At 29.1% G+C, this 24191-nt stretch overlaps 2 protein-coding genes across 13 annotated transcripts in view; both read left to right on the top strand.

The window, feature by feature from the left end:
* LOC115890325 (phosphatidylinositol 4-phosphate 5-kinase type-1 alpha) overlaps positions 1-20094 on the top strand; it is a 62236-nt gene extending 42142 nt beyond the window's left edge. For 2 of the 12 annotated variants that reach the window (XM_030910514.1, XM_030910513.1), the window contains exons 13-16: positions 1681-1907; positions 7276-7376; positions 11705-11794; positions 12153-13493. In XM_030910514.1, the coding sequence (XP_030766374.1) occupies positions 1681-1907; positions 7276-7376; positions 11705-11782 (406 nt within the window). In that variant the 3' untranslated portion in view covers positions 11783-11794; positions 12153-13493. Of the gene's footprint in view, positions 1-1680; positions 1908-7275; positions 7377-9101; positions 9522-11704; positions 11795-12152; positions 13505-19523 lie in introns of those variants that run through there. The other 10 variants (XM_030910515.1, XM_030910507.1, XM_030910504.1 and 7 more) reach the window with 10 other exon arrangements.
* Positions 20095-22661: 2567 nt separating this feature from the next.
* Positions 22662-23873, top strand: LOC115890327 (DNA repair protein RAD51 homolog 3). The gene is made up of 4 exons (XM_030910516.1): positions 22662-23053; positions 23157-23424; positions 23479-23604; positions 23656-23873. The coding sequence occupies exons 1-4, from the start codon at positions 22761-22763 to the stop codon at positions 23845-23847; spliced, it is 879 nt and encodes a 292-aa protein (XP_030766376.1). The 5' UTR covers positions 22662-22760; the 3' UTR covers positions 23848-23873.
* Positions 23874-24191: the final 318 nt, after the last annotated feature.

Here is a 24191-nt window from a genome sequence, read left to right as displayed (position 1 = left end):
GCACTAAATTTCCATCTAGAGTGCCATGACTAGTGATGGGATAACTCAAGCGAAAATTCGCTCGAGTACTCGACTATTGAAATAACCGACATCGCTCGATTATGAACGAGCGATGCAAGTGACGAGTTGCATGCGATCCTAGAATGAAATATATTGAAATCCGATTTTAATGTGACATACTCGATAAAAAGCCGAGCGAATTTTCTACATACATTGCAGGTCGCAAATTTATACGACGTTATCCGTTGCGTATCTGAGGGACAAAATTTTACGACCTACATCGACAATGCTTTGAAATAAACTAAATCAAGCGATCAAGCGAATCGCTTGTTACTTGCCATCCATCACCGAAAGAGTATGTGCTCTGCGCATGCAACTTACTACTTGGCGCTTGGCGTTTACGAGTACTTACAACAAGCGACGGTCGAAAAACTGTATTTTTAAATACGAGCGATATTTCGCTCGAGTGATCATCTTTTAACCGACCAGAAGACACGAAAAACATTAGACGACCAAATCTATTTTTCCGAAGCTCCATGAGTAACAACTAATGGTTTTAACACACCTATGGCGCTCTAGATTGAAGTTTAAAATGCTGTTTTTTTTAATTGAAAATGAAAAGTTGGCATATGATATGCCATTTCATTCCAAGTCTCATTTTCTATCATATAAAATTAGATCTTATAAACTTCGCCCGTCCAGATTAGCCCTGGCAGCAAAAAGGAGACCTTAACTTCAAATCTTTACTTTTTATAAACTACGTGGATAAAGCTATGCCATATGTTTACACACGACTTTGTTTACGGGACTTTCACATCCCATTTTTCTATTTATTTCTTTCCAGAACAAGATTATCGTATAAGCCTATCCTTCTCTCTGAATACGCTACTGAGCATGCGCAGAACGATATTAGACGTGAATGCTAACTTGGAGCGTGTTTTCGCTGCGTTGACATCAATTGCTAAAAATATAGACCATAAAATTTTTTTAATCGAGATATATCTGATGTGTATTTATTATTTTAAAAATATTTGTCATGTTATTTCAATATACTTTTTATATAAATTTTAAACAAAAATTAAATCATATAACGATAAATCCTTTTTTTAAAATACTGCTTTGAAAAATAGCTATGATGAATAGGCAACACATATGTTTTGACACTGAAAAGTCAAAACATATTTTAATAAAAAAGATTAATTAATGTCACTTTTTGTGCTTTTTGTATACTGTTTGACCCGTTAATAAAGAGTTCATTTGGTTTTCCAATTATTTTTTTGGAAAGTTTGTTTTTGTAGTGTGATAAAGTTAGTGGATAAATTAATGGACAAATAGACATTATGACTAATAAAAGTGTTATATGATATGTGAAACTGTCCGCAATAGGAAAAATATTATCCTTAAAGAACTCCACAACACTAAAAATGTGAAAACCTCTGAAGTATATGTTCCATATTTTTCGTCAACGTCAGTCAATTCCGATTTGTGTCATATACCAACATACTAAATTTCGTTTTTTTATCTGAAAAAATAAAAAAGTTATAGGGGTGAGCAACTTCTGAAAAACATCCGGTATTTGATCGAAGATTGTAACGGCAAAAAAATTGCAGAATTGTTACTTTTGTGACATTTTGTCTGAGGCCTCTATTACTATTTTGTTAAACAATCGTTTTATTTCAGCATAACCGATATTAAGCTGGAATCTCGAGCGGAAACCAAGTCCTCGTTGAGTGTGGAATCGTCAGGGGGCAGTTCGACGGCCGGTGGTCATTCTTCCGCCTCGGGCGGCGGTCACTCGTCCAGGGGCGGCCTGGCCTGGACGCCGCCCGCCTCCGTCGAGGGATCGACGCCCACCTGGACCGAAGGTACACCTTCATTTACCGAATCGTCAAGTAGCGGGGATATGGGTGAGTGCTGCCGGTAGCTTCGGTGGTTGACAGGCTTGCATGGCGATTGGAGGTTTTTAACCTGTGTGTATAGAATGTACTATAGTAAAATAGGTATAGAATATTCAGCCATCGTTCAACGTCACGTCATATATTGTCGAACTCTCTCAATCACTTGCCAACAATTAACAATTGTCATTGTTAATTGATTTAGGGTTATAATTTTATTGAAGAACACCAATCAATGTCAAAATTTCATTTTAGTAATTGCCATTGTCATTTGATTTGAGGTTATAATTTTATTGATGGGAATTAATCAATGTCAAAATTAAAATTTGATTGTTGCTGTAAAACAAAATTCAAATTCAATTTTTTTATTGCAAAAATGCCTCAAAAATTTAACCAAATTGAACAAAAGCTCATTGCTAAGCATATAAATTATTATCCTCGAGAGGTAGGTAGGCTGGTAGAACACTCTTGCCCGTGGACGCCGTATATGAAGTAAGTACAATGCAAATGTGTAATATTTCTATGTAAAATACAAATTGATAGCGTTTTTAAATAATATAGCGAGTTGCTGATGTTTTAAAATTAGGAATTTCAATTAGGATTGGAATTTAAGGGATTGAACTCGCTCTATCAATAATATAGGACCGGACTTAACATTTTCTAAACAATATGAACTGATCTCAGACACCCTAACACTCATATTTGACAAATAATGATGACGTAACGGTGAACGATGGCTGAACTCTCTTTAGTAGATCTTCCAGTTGTATCTGTTCCTTTAAAACCAATTTCATAAAACGGATTTAAAAAAAATTGTATTTAGTGACATTTCTTTCCTGATTAACATTTAAATTACATGTCATACTCATGTTCAAGTTTTTACTCCCCCGGTATGAGCATGAAAAAATATATATTTTTTTTAAGTTTATTTTTGCAGAGTTTTCCAGTATCAATAATGTAATTTAAAGGTAAGGTCAGACATTGCTACTTTTACTGCGCAGTTTTTGTAATGTGGTTTCTAAAGTTTCGTGTAATGCTTACGCAGGTTAAAAGTAGCAAGCTGCCAACTGTTTTCCCTACTGCAGCTACCTGTTAATACTTCAACTTTTTTAAAAAGATTGATTTTGAGTTCATACGCGATTCTCGGTTTTGCATCATGCAATAGGAAATAAACTGCGTGCTATTTATTTTAAACATTTTCTGTTTCTTAAGGGGTCTCTTAAGGTGATGAATTGTTTTACAGGAAGTAATAAGTAGTTATCACATACCTCAGCAATAATTGTAATATGTTTTTTATTTACCTTTTGATAAATGCAACGCCGCTGTTGCTAGTTTCAACCAAAACTAATACTTTTTATAGCGTCCGCAACTTCGAAAAATTATATTCGCACTTTGGTTTTGGTTGCAGTAAATACTTCACTATACACCTATGCCTATGCCTGCTACTTTTGAGGGTGCAGACGTGTTCAGATGAGGATTCACTAAAGTTGTGTAATTTTTCATACTACAGCGGAGTACAGCGCAGTAAAATTAACCTTCTTGAAAATGCTTCTAGGTTTTTGCCACTAGAGGGAAATCTACAAAATAAAAAAAAAATGTAAACACCACTGCCTTGATCCATCGATTTTGTATTTTTTGGCAGTGGTATTTCATTAATAAAACGAATTTGCCTAACCGATAAAAATTCAGGATGTATATCTCCTCCCGTTGTCAGAAGCAAAGAAAAACAAAGAAAAAATCTATATAAAGTATCTAAATACAATTCGAGAACAGTTTTTTTAGTAGATACTGAGTATACAAGTAAAAACACTAAATTAAAATTTAATTTTTAAATTGTTTTTTTGATTAGGCCAAATTTGTTTTATTAGTAAAATATCACTGACAAATTGGCCTCCGTTGGATCAACGCAGTAGTGTTCACCAAAAATAACTTTTATATTGTAGATTTTTTTTCTAAAAACAGAAGTCTTTTCAAGAAATGAACACACCACAAAGTTATAGATATTATTTAAAAGTAGCTTTGTCTGACCTTGGTCTAAGCTATGTTAGATCTATGTTCCGGTTGCTAATTGAAAATATGCAGTATCATTAAAAAGTGTTATAGTAAACTAGAGTTTAGAAAATGCCAGATAAATAATTCTTGTTGGAAATTATATATTTGAAAACTATCAATATCAGAAGCCAGCTTGGTCCTGATTATTTTTAATCACACAGTATTAATACATATTATAAAGCTTTTACTAATTTTATGCAAAATATTCCCAAGAAATCAATGAAGTTAATTATCAACAGGTATGTTTTTAACCTATCAAAATATATTTTAGTAACAATTTACAAATGTGATTTTTTTTGTATGAATGGTGCTTTTGCTGCTTTTTACCATATACATATAGGTTTAGAGTTAACTTTGTATATTATTATAACTGCTAGTGGTAGGCTTAATGGAAGACCCTTATACGTTTAATTAAAATATGTTCATTAATACATTTCTCTTAAATAGTAATAAAAAGTGTGGAATGAACCCCCAGCACGGTTCCTACAAAGCCTTATTTTGGTTCAATTATTACAATTATTAAATTAGAATTCACTCTCAATACTCAGGTTTTTATAGTCTGTCCAATAAAACAATATATGACACTGTCAATTATCGTCTGTTATTTTAATCTAACAGTAAGCTATTTATTTTGTAACTAGTTGAAGCCTGGCGCATCCGCCACGACATCAGGAAAAAAATACTTTTTATTTTTATTTTTTTAATTAAATGAAAAGCAAAAAATTCGGCGACGACAGTTTTTAGAAGAGCCAATTAGCTATCTTTTAGTAAAAAAATCAATTTTCTAGACCAAGTCGTTACTTCAGTAGAGACGACACAGATAAACATTAGCATTTTATATAATATGTAGATTTTGTGGAAGTTGTCTGTGGAAGGTAATATATTACCAAGTTTTCTAAGTCCAGCATATAGAGTGTAGAAGTAAGGGGAAACATCTCATATGGGACTTTGTTTGCAAAAGTAGCCACCTAAATGCGCACAATAATGGTTCAATAAATGGCCAAGGTAGTGCTAATATAGCTAGTTACAAATAACGTGAAGTTAGTTGAGACAGAGTGGCAACACGTGCCTTCAGAAATAGCATAGTAATATATCTTTTTCATTCTTTCCTGCTCTTATAATTCTTAATTGTTGTCTTTGCTGGCACTTTTTATATACAGGGTGGGGCACCTCATTCGCCTCGGTTGATTATACGAAAACGGAAAGATGTAGGAACATAATTTTTTGTGGGTATATCTCTACATATACCCACAAAAAATTATGTTTCTACACCTTTCAGGCAATGTGCATAATTTAAAATTATTTTCAAATGTACAGGGTGTGTCAGAACTAAGATCCATACCAAAGTTATATTTTTTCTTATGGAACACCCGGTATTTTATTGTATTTTTGGATTCTTCGGCATATAATAAGGCATTTATTATAAGGATTTAATATGTTTAAATGCTTTAGTTTTTGAGATATTTAAAGAGATTTAAATATGCATGCTATAAAAAAAAGTTTGTCAACACCCTGTACATTACTTTTCAGAGATAATTCTAGTGCTGACTTTGAAACCAGGGAAATAAACTTTACTAAAAAAAATATTGCTTCGTTAAATGTATACAGGGGTATCAAAAATTACTGCTCTATTTTAAATATTTATTTTACATAAAAACTTCGTAATTTCAAATACAACATACTGTATTTTTTTAAATAAATCGAAGCAGATTTAAATGCTCTCTCAAACTGTATTAGGGTTTCCTATACTATCTAGCTCAGATTTTGAATAAAAAGCAATTTTTCAATAAAATGGCAATCAAGATGGCTGCTGTCGCCATGGCAATTTGCTAGTGACAGTTAGTAGCTATTTTCAAAATCGACATTAGTTTATGGACTTTATTTAAATTTATATTAACAGTTTACTTTTATTTACTTTACCTACAATAGTTTAATAAGTAAGTATTTATTATTTTATGAAGAAAAATAAAGAAGTAGTTCTTTTTGATTTATATTACAATGACTTGTAGAAATATTGGATTTTCTATAAAAGAACCAATTAAGGCAAATTCATTTTCTTCACTTCCAACGACAAGTTTCTGCCTGATAGGTTTTTTATATACCACATTATCAGCTCTGCGAAATAAGAAAAGTTGTTTTTCAAAGGAACGCTTGTCAAGAAAGTTCCTATTTGGATGTCTTTGAGCATAAACCCTTCAGGCTAACAAGCAATTGTCCTTACAAAATAAAATCACTAGTAACCTATCCATTCCTTCGGCCCGCAGATACTGCTTCATTTTTCTTGATAAAATAATAAATACTTACTTATTAACCTTATTGTAGATAAATTAAATAAAAATAACCTGTTATAAATTTAAATAAAGTCCATAAACTAATGTCGATTTTGAAAATAGCTACTGTCACTAGAAAATTGCCATGGCAACACCAGCCATCTTGATTACAATTTTATTGAAAAATCGCTTTTTATTCAAAATCTGAGCCAAATAGGTATAGGAAACCCTAATATAGTTTGAAAGAGCATTTAAATCTGCTCTGACTTATTTAGAAAAATACAGGGTGTTGTATTTGAAATAACGAAGTTTTTATGTAAAATTAATATTTAAAATAGACCAGAATTTTTTTGATACCCCTGTATACATTTAATGAAGCAATCAAGTTTTTTAGTAAAGTTTATTTCTCTGGCTTGAAAGTCAGCACAAGAATGAATTCTGAAAAGTAATCTACGAAGTGTTGACAAACTTTTTTATTATAGTATGCATATTTAAATATTTTTAAATATCTCAAAAAGCAAAGATTTTAAACATATTAAACCCTTATAATAAATGCCTTATTTTATGTCCAAGAAACCAAAAATGAAATAAAATACCGGGTGTTCCATAAGAAAAAACATAACTTTGGTATGTATCTTAGTTCTGACACACCCTGTACATTTCAAAATAATTTTAAATTATGCACATTGCCTTCCCACATGTATCCATAAAATATTTTGTTTCTACATCTTTCCGTTTTCGTATAATCAACCGAGGCGAATGAGGTGCGCCACCCTGTATATACGAACTGCACTATAATGCACAATTCCAACTTGACTCTGTTTGATTGCACAATTTTAACCTATATATTTCTGAATGAATTAAAATGATAGATAACTATCGTATATTCTTTTGCTGGACAGGGTATAAACACTTTTCTAAGTGCTGTAGCCTTTTAAGAGATATATTAATACTAAATAACGTAGTTGTCTCTTTGACATATGTTGTAATTTTATTATTACGTTAGACAAATAATTTTTTGCTGGAAATGACAATATTTTATCCCCCATGTATTTTAGGTTGTCCAACGACACCTTTGAAGCAGAGTTCTGCCACTTCAACAAGTAAACAACACAAGAAAACCGTCGAACATGCTATCAATTGTCTGACGTCAGAAATGGTAAGTCCAAAACGCTAAAAAAACAGATTGTAAACATTTTAGCTGTTACTTAAACCATAATCGTCGTAGTAGAGCAAACATTACAACCATTTAGTATCATTTTATAAATATAATAGTTGCTAGTTTAATATGGTTTAATTAACGGTGTAATAACAAAAGTTTTCATTGGCACATTGTTCACCGATTGGTTTTGTTAAATCAGTTGTTATTACACAGAGGGATGGTCTCAACAAAATCTTAGCAGCAGAACGTTATCGATTCACATTTTTTATTGCTAAATGTTTTATTTATTTTCGTTCTTGCGTGTAGTTAAGCATTTTTGACATTACACAGATATGTTGAGTCCGTGTACACAGTTGTACTGTCGCCCTTACTACTTCTATGTGCATGCTTTTTGACATAACCGCATTTTTGTGTCTTTTTAACAGAGCCTTAGGTTTTTATTATATTTATTTAGTTAAAGTATAGCTTTATTTTTATACTTTTGTACCTGCTTACCTGTTACAAAATAATTATCGATAAAGTATATACCAAGAAAAAAACTAAAATTGTATTAAAGTTTGTAATTTCGATTGACAATTATTTTGTAAAATTGATTAAAATAGTAATCGATTCTAGAGCTTTAGTCATATCGCAGAATAAATTAACCATACAGAAGCGACACAGGCGAGTTTTTAGCGAACCAAATTATAAGCAAGTTTATTTCAAAGACTATATACTATATACCCTGCTGGGTTGAAATATTGGTGACGGTTTAATAACATTTCCAAACAATAATTGATACACCCATGACCGCCATGGCGGTAAGCAATAGAGATACAATAGGAATGCCCTATTTAAGCTTTATATTGTACAGGGTGAGTCTTAAATAAGTAAAATATTTTCAGGGCTGGTAGATTTTTTTTCTTTAGATATTTTCCCAAAATATTTAGTCCAAAATAACCGAGTTATTTAAGTTTGGAAATTTAAAAGAAAAATTTTTGAAAAAGTTTTGAGAGCCACCGGATTTTTTCTGTATTTGCATCCCTTTTAGTGCCGTAACCATGGAGTAAAGCCGTAACTATGGTAATATCAGAGATTAAGAAATTATACCGTAGGAAAATTTGCGGTGAACAGGCAGTTCTAAAAAGTTTTCAAAAAATATACAGGGAAATTTAAAAGAAAATGCACCATTTTCAACGTCTCTTTTTTGCGAAAAAAACCTCATAGACGTATTCCTGGGGTCGAAATATACCACCCCTGAAAATATTTGCACTTATTTAAGACTCACCCTGTATAATCCCATAGTCCTTTCCTTTTGGAAATTAAATTAGATTTTCTAGTAACAACGCGGCTATTATTACACCCAAATATACCACATCGGCACAGCGGTGACCTGGCATTCTATTTTTATGAATAATAGAAAAGAAAAATACCGTATGATCGAAAAAAAACGGCGTCCAGTTGGCTGGGAAATGACGATCGATGACATTTCCCATATAAATTTACATATAAAATGACAGCAATCTTCATTTCCCAGCCAACTGGACGCCGTTTTTTCTCGATCATACGGTATATGTATTTAATGTAATTAAACATAATCAATTAAAAACTTACTTTTACAAGTCAATCAGATTTACCCTAAATTAACACATAAAAATAACAAAATAATAGTTTTGAATAATAATAAAACGTTAGAACGCAAGACTCGTTAAATAAATAACTGTCATTGTCTAATTTTTTTAGCGCGAAATGCAACTAGGCCCCTAGATGATGTAGAAAAACTGACAGTAGAGGAAGTATAGGCATAACCAACATGAGATACAGGCCAGAGACATCGATTTGTGACGTCACCGCTATAGTCGGGCTTTTGAATTGTGCCATATAGTACTGCATATAGTTTTTGCATAAATAATAGTATTTATTGATAGTTTTGCCAGATATAAATATGAAAAATATTATACACAAAGGTATGAAAGAATAACATTAACTTTTTGTCGCGTTAAAGTAATTGAATAGCATTAAAATTTAGATCTAAAACACGAATATTAATGTGAAATAAACTACAGCATAAGATGAACAGAATAAAATCCAGATAATAAAAAGCATATCCTAAAATTGCGTTAGCGAGTATTTAGCAACTAGTAATAATATACCTTGTGATAAAAAGTTTCCAAATATTAAAAAATTTGAAAACTATACTTTATCGACAAGTTAAGAAAATGTATTGTATATGATAAGGGCAGAATACATTTTAAAGTTTAATTAAAAATAATTGTAAAAATTTGCCTAACATATTTAAAAAATGTGGATATCAGGTAGAATTAACTATTAACATTAAGTAATTTGTAGTTCGATGTTCATCAAGTAACCATCTCCATAAATCGTAAATAAAAAGATAAAGATATCATTTTTTTTATATAAAATACTAAATAAAATACAAATTCATTTAATTTCTTTAAAATATATTGCCATTTCATAATAATAATATATATTTCATAATAATAATAATACTTTTCAATTTATTTCATCCTGAATTTCCAAATCTTGTTTTCTTTCATCGGGATGTTTTTTCTTTATGGGAACATGCAGTCATATAAGAGGGTTGATTTGGAAAAATTGTAGGCACAGCATGTTCTGTAGGTTTTGGACGTGACCTAGTTACAGTTAATATTGTTGGGAAAGAGAATGTAGACAGATCCTGAGGACTTATTAAAATTGCTGCTACAAGGCACAGGCACAGAACAATGTCGCGGAATTTTTTATTTCACAAAGTAAAAATAAAGAAACGAAAACTGTTTTACATAAAAATACACGTCACTGACGTTGGTTTAACACTATACATTAACACTAGCGCTATTAATTATGTTTCTATATAAATTCCCCAACTCTTTCGTAGCCCGGACACACAGCCGGCATCGCCGGTGTTACTATAATTTTTACCGAAAGTATGGTTTTTTTCGCGGGTACGATGTTATGAATCGGATCTAGATAGTTCACTATTCACTCATAGTACACTCAAAATTATTTAGTATAATTTTATTAGCACAGAAACGCGAAAAAAACACAGATTTGTTGCGAAACTAATGAAAACAATAGGTTTGTTTACGACTACTAATTCTCGACCACTTCGGTGGAACTGTCAAAACAGTCAGGCCTTGAATATGACGTTAGCCACGGTATAGGTATCGAACAATCGTTATCTAATAAAATTATATAAGAGTTTCTTGCCTTGAACTGCTAATATAGAAATTAATTCCACGCTGTGTTCGTCATAATAATCGTTATCTCTATAGTATCCTTGAGTTTATTTGTTATATTTTGGAGGTTATGATTTTTATGACGCCGCGCGCCGGTTGCCAAATTTTATTAGTTATTGGTTAATGTCAGGGATAAAGTGTAAAACGCCTTTATGTAAGAAACTAGTTTTTACTTGTAAACCTCAATTTATGACGAGCAAAAAAGCAGTTTTTGAATAAGTAAAGGTCTCTTAAAACGCTATTTTTTCTAATGGCTAAAATTCATTTGTTTCCTTTTATTTGGTCTTTTTATTTATATTTTCTTTATTTTATATAGAAATTAAAATTTATTCCAAAATAATTGAAAGGTTGAGAAAATAAATGGTATTTCTTCCCTTTTTAACATAATTTTATTTTAAATTCATATATTTGAATTTATTTCACTAAATTTCATAAAAAATAATTCAGTTTCTTTATTTAGCATCATAGCATCAATTTCTTTATCTAGCAAAAAAATAAATATTCTCATTTTAATTAAAAAGTTCCTTCAGTGAAATTATAGATATTTTTTAGGATACAAGTTAGTTTAAATATCAAAATATGTAAGTTCAAGGTGAAATATTTGGGATACACTTTTCATAAGAACTGATGCTTACTGTCGCTTGTATAGCTAAGGTATTCTGTGGTTTAGATATATTGTGATTAATAATTATCTTTGCATGAATTTATACATTACATGTATTATATGACATGTTTTAATTAACCAATTGACTCAGAGTAATGACACATAAAGATGTGTAGATAATCAGGAAGATTCTTAATATTTAATGTTTAGTCTAATGATAAGGTGAATTTTTCTGCCAAACAATAGCTTTGTCAAAAACATTTTTTTATACAAAAAATTGCACATGCGGTTTCAAAATTTTGATAAAATATTTGAAACGTATGTTTATACCTCACCAGATTTTATATAAAATTTTTAAACTTCCTTTATTTCTTTTTCATCTTTGTGTTTTTTTCTCTAGGTAGTTAACTCATGCAATGCTTTTTTATTTATTTTAGTAAATATTTTCTTTTTTATATTTCGTTTACGTTTTCTTTTTTTATTAGACTGTGACAAGTTGCGATACGACTATAAGGAGCTATTTTATAAAAAGGTTTTTCCAAGTGTTTCATATAAACCTTTAGAGTTATCGAAAGGTAATTTTATGTGATAAACAATTATTTTGTGTCGTGTTTCTTGCTCTAACTATCATTTTTAAAGGCTTAAACATTAACAAATCTTCCTTCTGTGATATTGTTTCAATAACCATTTTTGCGACATTGACGAGAATCTTCCATTTACTGTTTGTTTGTTATACGTTTTATATAGCAGGCTTAAACCGTTTGCATTTATGAATATGTAGCTCCTCTAGTCATTCTAGTCATGAATAAATAACTGTAGATATTTGATGGTAGGTAGATTTTTTTTCATTTTTTTCCTGTGTACACTGACAACCGTCATTTGACACATGTCATGTGATAGTTTTTACTGAAGTTTTACATTCTAATTGATCAGGAACAGTTGAAGAATCGAGTGGAGAAAGATTATGATTGACGGTGGCAGAGAAACAGTGATTAACTGACTGACTAAAGGGTGTAATAGCACACTGATTGAATATCATGATCCATTTTTGTTCACCATTTCATTTACTAAACACGGATATAGAGTTAATGTAAGCGTGGTTAACTCATGTTGCCAAATAATCTGTGGTGTTCAAGAATAGCAAAAAATTGTTAAATCAATTTTGTTAAACGATATAAATTTAGTACCTATTGAAATTAACCAAAATAATATGATAAATTTCACAATGACTTGATTTTTAACTTTTAATATTTCAGTATATCATAAATTGTTCCATTTGAAGTTTCAGTTTTATATAGTTATTGTGGAACAAGGTGATAATAAAAAGCAATCAAAAAAGATCTTACTGTTTCATATTTTTAAAACTTCTTCCATTTTGTTCCAGAAAAAAACTTATCTTTTTTGATTTGCTGAAAACAGTATTTTTATCAATGAAAGTTACGAACCGTAATTCTGTAATATTACAGTAAGCTGCTATCCTTTTAGACATCTAGATGATCAATAAGAATGAATAATATGTTCTCCAACTAATATTTTAGTTATGTCAATTTTTATATTTATATCTATTTAATTTTTTGAGATCGCATAATCATCGATCGCAAGTTAACAATAACTACAAATATGATTTACCACTCAGAGTAAAATTGTTCTGATAAATATATAATAATATTTATGTTAAAAATAACTAAAATAATGATAAATGCATGCAAAATGGAAAGCAGCTTTGTCTTGTGCCATAAGGAAAGTACAGGTTGTTCATATATATTTAGTCAATAGCTATTCCGTAAATATTGGTTTTAGAAAAAGGCTCTTTAAATTTAGTTATTTTTTCTGAATCGCTGCATTCTAATTTTCGAAATAGGAAGAAACTATCAGAACTGTCAAATTTTTGGTCAAGATTTATTTTTTTAAATAATCGTTTTATCAAATATAACTATTTTGAAACACAATATTTTTACATGTGTATTTACTTATGTAGGTAATTAAAATTGTTTCGAATTATTAAAATATTGTGAATTTGATGGCCTAACCTTTGCCAGGACAAATTTTATCGCCTATGGCCCATTTTATCTGTTAATTGCATCTATGGCCACCATAGAATTGTTCCAAAAGGTGTTTTTGTTTTTTGTTTATATCTCTAAAACTGCAAAAAAATCCAAGAAAATAATTGTTTATTTAACTTAAGCATCAGACATAAAGCGTACAGTTTAAAACTATAACTTATTATACAGGGTCGCTAATAAGTATGGGGACGGTCGATTATTAGGTAAAACATACAAGGTACCGCAAAAAGTTAAATACAAAAGTTATAGGGTTCTTAAATGTCTAGCAGCTAGTAGTAAATTTAAGTATACAGGGTCGGCCATAAAGTTGTGGCACATCAATTTTTTTAAAATGCAATCCCCTGTATATTATTGCATATTTCAATTCTTCCTTCAATTTTAAGCAATAATCGTAATCCCATAATGTACCTAAATTCAACGATTTCCGAATAATGAAGTTTTGATTATGAAATGTTAAACGAAAATTTCGTAATTTCCAGACTTCATATAATCTCATTTTATACATCTATAAATGCTAACTTGAAAACTAATGTCAAATATTATTAAGTATCACAGTTTCCGCATAATGGCATCGTTAAATGAAACCGAACACATCGAAATTAATTAATTTTTTGTTTATGTGATATATTCAAAAGTCAATAACTCGGAAACGGTTGGTTTGATGTACATTGTGTGTATCTCGATTTTTGCGTAGAATTGAAATATGCAATAATATAGAGGGGGCTCTATTTAAAAAAAAAATAAACTTTGATGTGCCACGACTTTTATGCCCGACCCTGTATACTTAAATTTATTACTCGCTAATAGACATTTAAAAACACTATAACTTTATATTTAACTTTTTGCGGTACCTCGTATATTTTACCTAATAATCGACCGTTCCCATACATATCAGCAACCCTGTCTGTATATGTTTTACAGTTCAGATGGTCTATTTGTTATTTCGAAAATTATATTATGGGACGATTCGAATAAAACTCGTAATTTAGACTGCTTCTAAAATAAATTGATTGGCTAAAATATACGTGAACATTGTGTGTTACGATTAAGATTACTCAAAAGTCATGAGTATGAACTTAGTTTGTAAACTTATTGAGCTTTTGAAGTAAATAATGCGTGAAGGATTTTATTTTTAATGTATAAAGAATAAATTATATTTTCATTTGTAGTTTCATTGATTGTACATTCCACATTTTCAGTCCCTACAATTTTATTACTGAAATTGTATAAAACTGTGTATAAATCAATATATTATGTTGTTTATTAGAATAGCTAATATGTCCTGTTCTAACATTGTGATTTACTGTAAATATTAGTTTGAAATGTGGCAATAATACTCCAATAAAACGTAGTGTTTTCGTATTTTTAGTTTTCTGAATCTTGTTAGTTTTAAAAACAAAGACTACAATATAAATGTATTAAGAAGAACAAATAGTAAGCTATAACTTAAAAGTTATATTGATAATATTAATATAACAATATTTGGGACGTTTTAATGTATTTTTAATATGAAATAAGTTTCAAGGCCACGCACAAGAAATATATTTTATATAATTATACCCAAAGGAATATTTTAATCTACAATAATTAATCCTGTATACAGTGTACTTACTAATGTTACATTACACTAAACACCAATGATTATATGATTTAATTTATGATTTTTATGCGTGTTATATTATACTAAACCTATTAGAATGCTAAAAATGGTGATAAGATACATATATGGATGTTTTACATATTATATTTACAATAATTAATTATCATATGTATACTGTATAATCATAATTAAATTTAATTAGGTAAACCATGAGATCGCATTTGTATTATTTTGCTTGGCAAACCTCTATGAAATTCTGAACTAAGTTGTAGCTAGTTAAACTTACTTTATGTTTTGTTATATAGCTTTGGTCGGTCAAAATATGAAGGAAAATGCGATTTTATGGACTGCTTAATATATTGAACATTTTTATAGGTGATAGTATATATTAAAATAAATAATAATACCATTGTGAAACCCCATTGCATAATAATATCCTGAATTTTATATTTTTCATATTTATATTTTGTTCATATAATTTTATAACAATTTTACCTAACATAGAACTAAGGCTCAGGTATACATATTATATTGATATTACTGTAATATTACTAAATGTAGTGATCAATGGAGTTTAAATATCGGAAATGGTTAGACATGTAATATCCTAATTATTTTTTAGATTTGCACATTCACATTACAAATAGGAAAAACTGAAACGAAGCACTTTAATCTGTGTGTTATGTTACACAAATAGTTTCGCTCAAGAATTTATAAATATAAAATTATTAACATTAAAAATTGCAATAAGGTTTCGATCTCCATAAATATTGCTTTTAGAAATTGCAATTATGTGAGTTTTATATATTTATCTAAATTACTACATTTTAATTTTCCAAATAACGAAAAAAACTTTAGAACTGTCAAATTTTAACATAAGTTGCATTTTTGAAATAGAATCACATATATGTGATACTTCTGTTGAATATATATATTTTTTCTGATTTAAGATATTTAAGATTCTTTTTCGATTTTAAATATAAGGCATATTATATAATTGGTGGTAATTTCATTGGTGGTTTTACGCTTCGTCCTACGTGGGCGACAAAAGCGCGCGATTCGGGCGATTCAACCGACGACACGTGTTTTTTCCAACAACGTTTTCTTATGAAATCGTCCTGCGTCGGTAATGCAGGACACTTTCATAAGCATAGATAACAGCGCTATTTCATAAGAAATTATTCATTGTTCGTAAGAAAACGTTTTTTGATAACATCGTGTCGCTCGCATTGCCCGCTTTTGTCGCCCACCTAGGACGAAGCGTAAGGGATATAGCAATTTTGAAACAGGATAATTTTATCTCTTTATTTAGGTGTTTGATTTTAAAAGAATACTTATTTTACATTAAGGGTTGAAAATGTTTTGAATTACAAGAATCTCAAAAAATCTCGAAATTTCATGGCTTGAACAAAGTTTCTCGCCTCAAATACGTGTACTTTCCAGCCATTGTCACATAATGCATTGGTGCCAGAACTTGTATTGATTAGAGGTCATAAATCAATGATTAAAAAAATTGTTAACCAATTGAAGGGTCCAGGGAAAAAACATGATAAACGCCATTTTCCTAATTTTATCTACAACCGTTTGGTTATAACGTTTTTACATCACTATTTTTTTAGTATTTCAATTACGTTATGAGATTCATAACACAACTAGTGGTGTTATGAATTTATAACACAACTAGTTTTTATAATAATGAAAAACAACTACGAACATCTAAATATATTAACTTTCCCGGCAATAATGATTCCGTGGTACGTACTGCGGCAACTTCTACATCTGAAGGGAGACTTTCGGAATCGCTCGTCGTAATTTTTAAAATGATTTCTGGACAATTTCTGGGCAAAAAGTGCTCGCGATTACTTGACAGGGCAAACTGACTTTTCAGAAAAAAACTCTACTTGATAAACAACATTTGTTATAGTCTGAAGCAGGTAACAATTCCCCACAATTATAATTAAAAAATGGGTAACAGTTATACGGTTTTCGGCTATTTTTGTATTATATGGAAAAAAATTATATACTCATATTCTATTAACCTTAGAGATTGTAAATATGCTGGGGGAGAAGAAAAATTGTGTTTCTTTAAGTATTTTTTCAACCAAACAAACTTACGGGACCGGGGAGCGAATAGGGGTGCTGGGCGGGGTAAAAGCGTACAAACTGGTAAAACATGACATACAAATATAGAAAAATCGAATTTTCCATTTAAAAAAATTGAGAAAATATAGATTATGCACGGAATTTCAAAATATTTTAATTTAATATTTGACACATATTTGACGTTATGAGAATTTTAACACTTGATTTGACATGACACCGACAGAAGGGAAAGCAATGTTGCCAGTTCCAATGAATTTTCTTTAAAATTTTTATATCTGTAGCAAAAATCAAACTAAATTAAATAAAACAAACATTGAAAAATATAATAATAATAATATTCTATGAAATGAACTGTCTATTCTAATGCTGTTAAGGCAAACATAAAGAGCTTGAGTTGAGGAAAAATGCAATTTTGGTAAAATAAGAGAAAACATTTTCTAACATACAAAAAAAAGAAACAAAGAATCAAACCAAACAAGACCAACCCAATCTAAACCAACCCAACCAAAACAATACTAACCAAAACCAAACCAACCAAAACGCTCAGTGTGTTTTCATTGCTAGAGCTATAACTAAGAAATTCTCTATACCGCTGGTGGCGATTTAGCCAATATGTTAAACTAAAGTAAGTAAAAATATAAATAAAAACATTTTAAAACCTATGACGTCATTTTTCCCTTTGAAAAAAAGGATGCATGAAATTCCGGATTTACTAGCTGATTTGGCAACTATGCATCAATTCACAATCTTTGTCAAAATTCAACCTTTACCAAAGCCTTTACTACTGTCAGCATATCCTTCAATGTAACCTGCCAATGATTTCTGAATAAAACAGTTCTTCATAGATTTTTTGAAGAAATTTTACATTAAAAGCTTAATTAAAGGATTGTAAAATGGTTGTGTTATGAGTATTTTTAATCAGAATATTGTTTTTACCCCGCCCAGCACCCCTATTCGCTGCCCGGTCCCGTAAGTTTGTTTGGTTGAAAAAATACTTAAAGAAACACAATTTCTTTTCTCCCCCAGCATATTTGCAATCTTTATAAGGACAATAGAATGTGAATATCTAAAAATTTTCTTATATAATCCAAATATAGCCGAAAACCGTATATGCAACAATTACCAAAAAATGTGACAAATGTCATAGTTAAAGGTGGGCGACTAATAAACGAAAATTAAAACAGCATTTTCTTATTTTTCGGTTGTAGATAAAACGTTGTACATGACACGTGCGTTTAAACATGATTACAACACTCGTGTGATTAGAGACTCGGTCTACGACCTCGTCGTTCTAGTCGTTCACACTCGTTGTTGTAATCATATTCATAAACACACTTGTACTGTAAATAACTATTACGTAATGGTTATGGTAATATATGATGAATTCTTTCCCTGTATTCTATATTTTTACTAGGCATATATCATAGAATTTAACATCATTTAGACAAATTTCTTAAACCAAAAAACAAAACTCTATTCAGGTGAAGCACCAGATATAAAATACAAATTATGTCAAAATTTCCCAGTTCTGGTCTTTTTTTTGTCGTTTAGAAAATTAATAAATAAATAATAATAAACAACGCTTTATTGTACAAAAAGCCAAAATAGCTTCATCGACAAAGCATTTACAAAACAAAAAAGCACAAAAACAAATATACAAATAATAAAAAAAATGTCATACAATACAAACCAATTCAAAAAAATTTACGTCATTAAAATTACAAATAAAACATACATCGACATTGTAGAACACAGGCGTATCAAGAAAATTTTACAAAAGGAAAATTGTAAATGGATAAAATCATGTTATATATCATAAAATCAAGAGTTATAAAATATTAAATATTAAATAGACCTTTAACCAGTGTGTGAGATGATCAAAATTTTAAAATTCAAAATTGTTCATGACTAAACATCAACAAAAAAGTCGTTTACCGCATAATAGGGCTCTCTCCAGTAAGTATGATTTTAGAGCTTTGCGAAACGCGGAAAAGAATGAAAGTGACTTGATATTCAAAGGCAAAGGCAAATAACAATATGACCACTCAGTTAAAACTGGGAACTTTTATAATTTAAACTTTTTTCTAAAAGCAATACATATTTACAGAAATAGCTATTTGCCGAAATATACCTGAATATTCTGTGCATGAAATGTAAGAGAATTTTTAGAATAAGCAATCTGAATTCTAAAATATCATTTTCCGACAAAGTAATAATTTTATATTTCTAGCAACTTGAGCTCCATTGTTGTACTAAGAATGTGCGACTGTATAAAGCAAATTAAGAAATGCTTAAATGATTGTTAGCTAAAATATTTTTTTTATAAGCCGATTGTTATGTATATATTTACAAAGAAAAATATAACTAGGAAATTTTTAAAAATCAATATTGTTCAGCTTGATTAGCTTTGAAAATATAAACCTGAAAAAATTATTCGTTAGTTTTTCAATTCATCCTATCCATATCTTAAGGCTCTGTATATTACACAAAAAGCAGGCACTTATTTATTTGTTTCTTATTACTTTTATTTAATTTTAGACACATCTCTGATCTGGATTGGCAAGTCAGATGCTTTCAGGTATAAAAAATGAATAGGACCAAAGGTATTGAAATATAATTTATATATTTGGAGAAAAAGGCTTTTGACGCTTTTTAAATAATACCGAGTTGAATAGGTAAAAATATAATTTTTATTTGTACACACTTCATTGAATTTGTAATTAATAATATAAAAGACATTTGTAGGAAATTATCATAGTAAACACAGTTGAAATTTGATTGAATTTAACATCTTGGATTATCTGTTAACTAAATCGAGATTATTTTTTAATACATTCTGTGATATTACAAGATTATTAAAGATATATATTTTTGATCGTTTGTATAAAAAGAAAAAATTACCTCACTTTTAATGTAACGGACTTTAGTTTAGGCAAATTTATATTTTGTTTGTATAGTTTGAAGTTTTTATACAGTACTATTTTATTTAGTTGTTTTTAGTTAAATTTGGTTTGTGCTGCATTTATGAATACCTAAATAATATATTTAAGTAATATATTGTAATATAGGTAAAAATTTTAGTTACATTGTAAAACTGTATTTATTACTTGATAATAAATTTACATCTTTTGCCTTATTTTTATAAATATACATATTACAATGAGCAATATTAGATTTTTAATTTTATTACGGGGAAAGTCCATTCCCATTTCATATACCTATTTGAACTTTTCAGTGTGCAGGAAATATAAAAACACAATTAAAGATTATAATAATCTATAAATTAGATAATATACCTTTAATATTAAAATGTATTTCCTAATCTTTGTAATTATCGGGATAAAAATAAGTATAAAATATAGTACCTTTTTGGTAATTTAATAAAATTTTTGTCAATTTTATTGGTATATCTGGTTGCCTGAGAAATTGTTTTAAAACTTGAAGCAGTGCCTTCTATTAAAAGATCAGCCTAGGGGAGGACTTTTGTTTACTTCATCAGCTGTACATACTTAGATATTGGGTTAGATTCCGTTTCATATTTTGTCGGTTGATTTTTGGTTTTAACTCTTTGATTTTTGGTATTATATATTATTATAGTGCAAAAAACTAATTATTTTAGTGTTTAAGTGACATAAACTACTACCAGATATATGGTCACTCTCGGTTTCGCATAAAAAATAGAAAAATTGAAAGATTACACGTTGTGTAAGCGATTTAACCTAAAAGTGCCCATACATTTTTTACTTATCGTGATTTTTGTGTGTGTTTTTTAAGACTCTAACAATTCATCAATAAAGCTTAAGCGGAGTGTGTTTTTGGTGCTATGCCTCATCTTTGTTGTGTTCCTGGTGGAAAGGATAGTTATACTAGGCAGCCTAAAGTGTCCGGAAGAGCAAGAAAAGTGGGTACGAGTTATAAATCAAGAGAATTCTATTGAAAATATCTTTAATAAATTTAAAAGTAATATTCTCCCATGATGGTATTAATGAAAACTGGACAATTATGTTTATTTTATTCATATTGGTGGAATCTCCACTCCAAGTGTTGTTGGTTCAGCTTCGATAGATTCAAACACGTAAGTAGGTATTATGATCTAGGGAAAAATAAAGAATATGTGTATTAAAGATCATGAAAAAGATTATTATTTTTAGTTCAAATTTTAAAAAAGATTTTTGTAAAGACAAGACTGATACAGTTTAAAAGAAGAATGTGTTTTTGTTTGATAATATATAATGTATGTCAAGCATAACATATATTTGTTCAGTAATTTTTATTGAATAGTGTTGAATATTTATAATACCAAATTAATATCAAATATTTAAGTGATGGCTGAATACAATATGAATAAAATAACAATAAAATTGGTATATTTGCATCATACAAAATTAAGTTTTAAGAATAAAGGTGTTACTGAAAATACTAAGAAATTCATATTTCTTTGTTTTAATTGATCTAATGTTATTTACATTTTACGTAAGAATTATACCGTATCATCGAAAAAAATCGGCTTCTAGTTGGCTTGGAAATGAACATCGATGACATTCCCTAAATAACTGTACACATAAAATAATTAACTAGAATTTTACAATCTTGGAAAATTTGATATTCTTGAACCTTGTTTCTAAATATTCTAAATTTTTTGATTTTCTTGGGATTTAGGTTCGGGAAAAACGCTGATTAAGTTTTCATTTGGTTTTTCATTATTTTTATTTGGTTTAAAAAAACGTTTCGGCTAACATTATAGCCTTCATCAGTATTGTGTCATATGAAAAAAATAGTGTCGAATATAATCCAAAAAATTACATATAAAATATTCACACCACGCACATAATGTTTACTGCGTACTCCATAGTCAATATAGATAATTTTAGTGTTAAGAATAATAATTTTAAAAAACATGTGGTCATCTTTTGATAAGTTTATATTAGTTTATTAATTGCAGTAAACATTATGAGGTGTGAATTATATTGTATATGTAATTTTTTGGATTATATTCGACACTATTTTTCTCATATGACACAACACTGATGAAGGCTATAGTTAGCCGAAACGTTTTTTTAAACCAAATAAAAATAATGAAAACCCAAATGAAAACTTAAATCAGTGTTTTTCCCGAACCTAAAAATCCGAAGAAAATCAAAAATTTTAGAATAATTTTACTTATAAAATGCCAGCGATTTTCATTTCATAGCCATCGCTGACGCCTTTTTTAGATAATATTGTATTATTTGTAAATATAATTTTTCGAACATTGATACTTGCAAAATATACATATAAATTTTGTGAATGCAAATAATAATACATCACTATTAGTCGATATTGAATGTTTTTTGTTAAATTAGATCGATTTTCAAACCTATATATTTACATTTTACCCATTATCTTATGTACCTATACATTATTTGTACATTGTAAAACATTTGCTGCATTTGTATGGTTCATAGTTTATTTGCCAAAGTATTTATTACTATAAATAGGTATATATGTTGTAGTTATTAACTGTATTTTATGTATATTTCATGTAAACTATATCATTTTTAAAATACAAACCAAAAATCTGAAGAATAATTATGTTTTCCATGTATTCTGCAACACATTTATTAATCCGTTATATCTAACTAGCGTGACGTCATAAATCTCGCCCGGAGGCTGATCTTTTAATAGAAGGCACTGCTTGAAGCTGTGCTTGAACTAGAAACATAACCTAAATTTTTTTAAAAATTATAAATGAACAAACTATAACAAACTTATTAAAAACTCTGTTAAAAATAAAAAATGAAACAAAGTATTCCAAGTTTAGATTTACCCAAATCAAAAATGTTAAAACTACGCAACATGGGATATACTAATGTCAACGAATTGAATTCTACTTTATTAAATTCGTTAGAAATAGAATTGAAGAAGCCTCCTGTAACAAAAACATCATTAGAATTATTGGAGGAAGAAATTTTAAACGGATGCATTTTAACTTTTAATACAGATTTAGATCAGATATTAAAAGACGAAATAATGCCCAGAAAAATAGTAGAATTAGCCGGTGTACCTGGATCTGGAAAAACACAAATATCGTAAGTTACAAAAGAATTTATGGAGGATACATAATTATCACAGATAACACATATCACATAAATGTGATAATATCCTTAATTCTTTTGAGAACATGCATTTAAGATTTCAGTTATGCATAACAGTACAGTTACCTAAAGCTTTAGGTGGTTTGGAAGGAGAGGCAATATACATAAGTACAAATAATAATATGGCACCACATCGTATTGAAGAAATGAGTGAAAAGTTTATTAAACAAGTTAAAGATGTTGTGCCAGGCTTAAAATTATCAGCTGACTATATTTTGAAACATATTTATGTTATTTTCTGTAACAATTTTACAGAATTAAAGGCTTGCATAAAATATTTTGCCAATTTTTTGTTAGATAAAAAGGTTGTAATTATAATTATTTTTGTTACTTAACTACTAGTTTGTTATATATTATAGGTAAAACTGATAGTGATAGACAGTATAGCTACACCTTTAAGAGAGTTAAATCAAGAAGATAGGACAAATTCATTACAATCATTGTTGTCAGACCTGCAGTCTTTATCTAATTTGTTTAATTTTGCTGTAGGTAGTATGGTACATGACTATTATTTTTAAATACTAAGTTCATTTTAGATAATAATTACAAACGACTTTACAACTCGTATTAAAGGTGGACAATCTTATTATACCCCGTCATTTGGTGACAGTTTATTTCATAGGGTGAATACAAGAATATGTCTTTCAAAAGAGAACAGTGTTCATTATGCAGAACTTGTAAAAAGTATAATGAAACCCCCAACAAAAGTATCCTTTTCTGTATTTTAAAAAAAAATAATAAAAATGGCATTTAACATTATTAAACGTGCTTTATTTTATTTCATATAATTACACAACATACAAATTCTATCATATTATAATTAGGCCTCAAAGTTTAAAATAAAATCAAGAATATTACCTATTATCATATTGTATGTTAAGACAGGATATTTTTTAATATGTTAGAAAGATACATCCTATATATGTTGATTACTAACTTAGTCAAAAAAAATCCTTATTTTTACTTTAGAACAGTTATTTGAGAATCTTTATTATAATTTGCGTGATATTTATATTTGTCTTTATATTTTGAATTAACTTCATAACTATATTTTAAAATTATTAAATAAACA

The sequence above is a fragment of the Sitophilus oryzae genome, unplaced genomic scaffold, assembly GCF_002938485.1.
Source record: "Sitophilus oryzae breed Bouriz unplaced genomic scaffold, Soryzae_2.0 scaffold_860_pilon_pilon, whole genome shotgun sequence".
NCBI lineage: Eukaryota > Metazoa > Arthropoda > Insecta > Coleoptera > Curculionidae > Sitophilus > Sitophilus oryzae.
Note: the sequence above shows the minus strand (reverse complement) of the source record. Positions and strands in the feature narration are given on the sequence as shown.